At 31.7% G+C, this 6,088-nt stretch overlaps 1 protein-coding gene across 1 annotated transcript in view; it reads right to left on the bottom strand.

The window, feature by feature from the left end:
- Positions 1–333: 333 nt before the first annotated feature.
- Positions 334–6,088, bottom strand: part of rln1 (relaxin 1) — a 7,592-nt gene continuing 1,837 nt past the window's right edge. Inside the window, exon 2 of the mRNA XM_052104967.1 lies at positions 334–815. Coding sequence (XP_051960927.1) covers positions 475–815 — 341 coding nt within the window. The 3' untranslated portion in view covers positions 334–474. The remainder of the gene's footprint in view (positions 816–6,088) is intronic.

Genomic DNA, 6,088 nt, shown 5'->3' on the forward strand with positions numbered 1-6,088 from the left:
GTGAGTGTGTGTGTGTATATGTGTGTGTGTGTATATGTGTGTGTATATGTGTGTGTGTATGTGTGTGTGCGTGTGTGTCTGTGTATGTGTGTGTATGTGTGTGTATGTGTGTGCGTGTGTGTATGTGTGTCTGTGTGTGTTGTGTGTGTATGTGTGTGTGTGTGTATGTGTCTGTGTGTGTGTATGTGTGTGTGTGTATGTGTGTGTATAATCATGTGTGACCACAGGAATGTTTGTTGGGGGTGAGGGTGGGGTAGCACAGCCCCTTAGTGGGTTTTTTGGGGATTGTTGAGTTTGTAAGTCAATAATCAGTCAGATCTGAAAGTTGCAATCAAGACATCAACATTTATTCAGTCTTAGGAAAGAGTTTTGAAATAAATACAACTGAAAGCTTGAGGTACGGATCTAACTGCATTACATATGTCATATATACAGTGTTAAAAGAGTCGAGTCCTTCATCATCATCATCATCACTCAGCACAAGCGGCCGATGTCGTTTTTCGTGCATCCCTGATTACAGCACATTCCCGCCAAACCCAGTGAGAAGTTCCTCTTCCTCCGGTCCGGACGGGCACTGTTCACGCTGGGGACTCTGGCGCCCCCTGATGGTGTGGAGGAGAAGAGCGCCGCCAGCCACCCGCTCACCCCGTCGACTGGTTCCAGCTCGCCCATCTCTCTCCTCTCGTCATCGGTCTGCGTTTGAGCGCTCATCACCTGCAGCAGGTCAGACAGAGACATCAGCGGAGCGTCTTCACTCAGGATCAGATCAGCGTCTGTACCCACAGAGTTCTGAAACGAGTTCAGTGTGAACGGACCTTAAAGAAACACAAACACCGGATTATACTCACAAATACAAAACATATTCATCTCACCTGAATGTCAAATCTTATCTAACTGATGTAAACATTATAAGTACATTCTGATGCTATATGACGCTGATGTATACATTATAAGTACATTTTGATGCTATATGATGCTGATGTATACATTATAAGTACATACTGATGCTATATGACGCTGATGTATATACATTATAAGTACATTCTGATGCCATATGACGCTGATGTATACATTATAAGTACATACTGATGCTATATGATGCTGATGTATATACATTATAAGTACATTCTGATGCTATACGACGCTGATGTATATACATTATAAGTACATACTGATGCTATATGACGCTGATGTATATACATTATAAGTACATTCTGATGCTACATGACGTTGATGTATACATTATAAGTACATACTGATGCTATATGACGCTGATGTATACATTATAAGTACATACTGATGCTATATGACGCTGATGTATACATTATAAGTACATTCTGATGCTATATGATGCTGATGTATACATTATAAGTACATACTGATGCTATATGACGCTGATGTATACATTATAAGTACATACTGATGCTATATGACGCTGATGTATACATTATAAGTACATTCTGATGCTATATGACGCTGATGTATACATTATAAGTACATTCTGATGCTATATGATGCTGATGTATACATTATAAGTACATACTGATGCTATAAGACGCTGATGTATACATTATAAGTACATTCTGATGCTATATGATGCTGATGTATATATTATAAGTACACACTGATGCTATATGATGCTGATGTATATACATTATAAGTATATACTGATGCTATATGATGCTGATGTATACATTATAAGTACATACTGATGCTATATGACGCTGATGTATACATTATAAGTACATTCTGATGCTATATGATGCTGATGTATACATTATAAGTACATACTGATGCTATATGATGCTGATGTATACATTATAAGTACATTCTGATGCTATATGACGCTGATGTATATATACATTATAAGTACATTCTGATGCTATATGACGCTGATGTATATATACATTATAAGTACATTCTGATGCTATATGACGCTGATGTATACATTATAAGTACATTCTGATGCTATATGATGCTGATGTATATATACATTATAAGTACATTCTGATGCTATATGATGCTGATGTATACATTATAAGTACATTCTGATGCTATATGACGCTGATGTATACATTATAAGTACATACTGATGCTATATGACGCTGATGTATACATTATAAGTACATTCTGATGCTATATGACGCTGATGTATACATTATAAGTACATTCTTATGCTATATGATGCTGATGTATACATTATAAGTACATACTGATGCTATATGATGCTGATGTATACATTATAAGTACATACTGATGCTATATGACGCTGATGTATACATTATAAGTACATTCTGATGCTATATGATGCTGATGTATACATTATAAGTACATTCTGATGCTATATGACGCTGATGTATATACATTATAAGTACATACTGATGCTATATGATGCTGATGTATACATTATAAGTACATACTGATGCTATATGACGCTGATGTATACATTATAAGTACATTCTGATGCTATATGATGCTGATGTGTATACATTATAAGTACATTCTGATGCTATATGACGCTGATGTATATACATTATAAGTACATACTGATGCTATATGATGCTGATGTATACATTATAAGTACATACTGATGCTATATGACGCTGATGTATACATTATAAGTACATACTGATGCTATATGATGCTGATGTATATACATTATAAGTACATTCTGATGCTATATGATGCTGATGTATACATTATAACTACAATATTAGTATAGTATATATCATAAGATACAATGACTTAATATCTTATCACTGATGTATATGATTATAAGTAACATAAACTTCTGATGCTATATGATGTATAAGATTATAAGTACATACTGATGTATGCATATATAAGTACATACTGATGCTATATGATGCTGATGTAAACATTATAAGTACATTCTGATGCTATATGATGCTGATGTATACATTATAAGTACATTCTGATGCTATATGATGCTGATGTATACATTATAAGTACATACTGATGCTATATGATGCTGATGTATACATTATAAGTACATACTGATGCTATATGATGCTGATGTATACATTATAAGTACATACTGATGCTATATGATGCTGATGTATACATTATAAGTACATTCTGATGCTATATGACGCTGATGTATATATACATTATAAGTACATTCTGATGCTATATGACGCTGATGTATATACATTATAAGTACATACTGATGCTATATGATGCTGATGTATACATTATAAGTACATACTGATGCTATATGACGCTGATGTATACATTATAAGTACATACTGATGCTATATGATGCTGATGTATACATTATAAGTACATACTGATGCTATATGACGCTGATGTATACATTATAAGTACATTCTGATGCTATATGACGCTGATGTATATACATTATAAGTACATACTGATGCTATATGATGCTGATGTATACATTATAAGTACATACTGATGCTATATGACGCTGATGTATACATTATAAGTACATACTGATGCTATATGACGCTGATGTATACATTATAAGTACATACTGATGCTATATGATGCTGATGTGTATACATTATAAGTACATTCTGATGCTATATGACGCTGATGTATATACATTATAAGTACATACTGATGCTATATGATGCTGATGTATACATTATAAGTACATACTGATGCTATATGACGCTGATGTATACATTATAAGTACATACTGATGCTATATGATGCTGATGTATATACATTATAAGTACATTCTGATGCTATATGATGCTGATGTATACATTATAACTACATACTGATGTATATATTATAAGTATATACTGCTGCTATATGATACTGATGTATATATTATAAGTACATACTTTATGCTATATGATGTATAGATTGTAAGTACATACTGATGTATACATTATAAGTACATTCTGATGCTATATGATGCTGATGTAAACATTATAAGTACATTCTGATGCTATATGACGCTGATGTATACATTATAATTACATACTGATGCTATATGATGCTGATGTATACATTATAAGTACATACTGATGCTATATGATGCTGTATACATTATAAGTACATACTGATGCTATATGATGCTGATGTATACATTATAAGTACATACTGATGCTATATGATGCTGATGTATACATTATAAGTACATACTGATGCTATATGATGCTGATGTATATACATTATAAGTACATTCTGATGCTATATGACGCTGATGTATACATTATAAGTACATACTGATGCTATATGATGCTGATGTATACATTATAAGTACATACTGATGCTATATGATGCTGATGTATACATTATAAGTACATTCTGATGCTATATGATGCTGATGTACATTATAAGTACATACTGATGCTATATGATGCTGATGTATACATTATAATTACATACTGATGCTATATGACGCTGATGTATACATTATAAGTACATAGTGATGCTATATGACGCTGATGTATATATACATTATAAGTACATTCTGATGCTATATGACGCTGATGTATATACATTATAAGTACATTCTGATGCTATATGATGCTGATGTATACATTATAAGTACATACTGATGCTATATGACGCTGATGTATACATTATAAGTACATTCTGATGCTATATGACGCTGATGTATATACATTATAAGTACATACTGATGCTATATGATGCTGATGTATATACATTATAAGTACATACTGATGCTATATGACGCTGATGTATACATTATAAGTACATTCTGATGCTATATGATGCTGATGTATACATTATAAGTACATACTGATGCTATATGACGCTGATGTATACATTATAAGTACATTCTGATGTATACATTATAAGTATATACTGCTGCTATATGATACTGATGTATATATATATTATAAGTACATAATTTATGCTATATGATGTATAGATTGTAAAGTACATACTGATGTATAAATTATAAGTACATTCTGATGCTATATGACGCTGATGTATATACACTATAAGTACATACTGATGCTATATGATGCTGATGTATACATTATAAGTACATACTGATGCTATATGATGCTGATGTATACATTATAAGTACATTCTGATGCTATATGACGCTGATGTATACATTATAAGTACATTCAGATGCTATATGATGCTGATGTATACATTATAAGTACATACTGATGCTATATGACGCTGATGTATACATTATAAGTACATACTGATGTATACATTATAAGTATATACAGCTGCTATATGATACTGATGTATATATATTATAAGTACATACTTTATGCTATATGATGTATAGATTGTAAAGTACATACTGATGTATAAATTATAAGTACATTCTGATGCTATATGATGCTGATGTATACATTATAAGTACATACTGATGCTATATGACGCTGATGTATACATTATAAGTACATACTGATGTATACATTATAAGTATATACTGCTGCTATATGATACTGATGTATATATATTATAAGTACATACTTTATGCTATATGATGAGATTGTAAGGTACATACTGATGTATAAATTATAAGTACATTCTGATGCTATGTGACGCTGATGTATACATTATAAGTACATACTGATGCTATATGACGCTGATGTATACATTATAAGTACATACTGATGCTATATGACGCTGATGTATACATTATAAGTACATTCTTATGCTATATGACGCTGATGTATACATTATAAGTACATTCTGATGCTATATGATGCTGATGTATACATTATAAGTACATTCTGATGTATACATTATAAGTACATACTGATGCTATATGACGCTGATGTATACATTATAAGTACATACTGATGCTATATGACGCTGATGTATACGTTATAAGTACATTCTTATGCTATATGATGCTGATGTATATATACATTATAAGTACATACTGATGCTATATGATGCTGATGTATACATTATAAGTACATACTGATGCTATATGACGCTGATGTATACATTATAAGTACATTCTGATGCTATATGATGTTGATGTATACATTATAAGTACATTCTTATGCTATATGATGCTGATGTATATATACATTATAAGTACATACTGATGCTATATGACGCTGATGTATACATTATAAGTACA

Source organism: Xyrauchen texanus, chromosome 34 (assembly GCF_025860055.1).
Source record: "Xyrauchen texanus isolate HMW12.3.18 chromosome 34, RBS_HiC_50CHRs, whole genome shotgun sequence".
NCBI lineage: Eukaryota > Metazoa > Chordata > Actinopteri > Cypriniformes > Catostomidae > Xyrauchen > Xyrauchen texanus.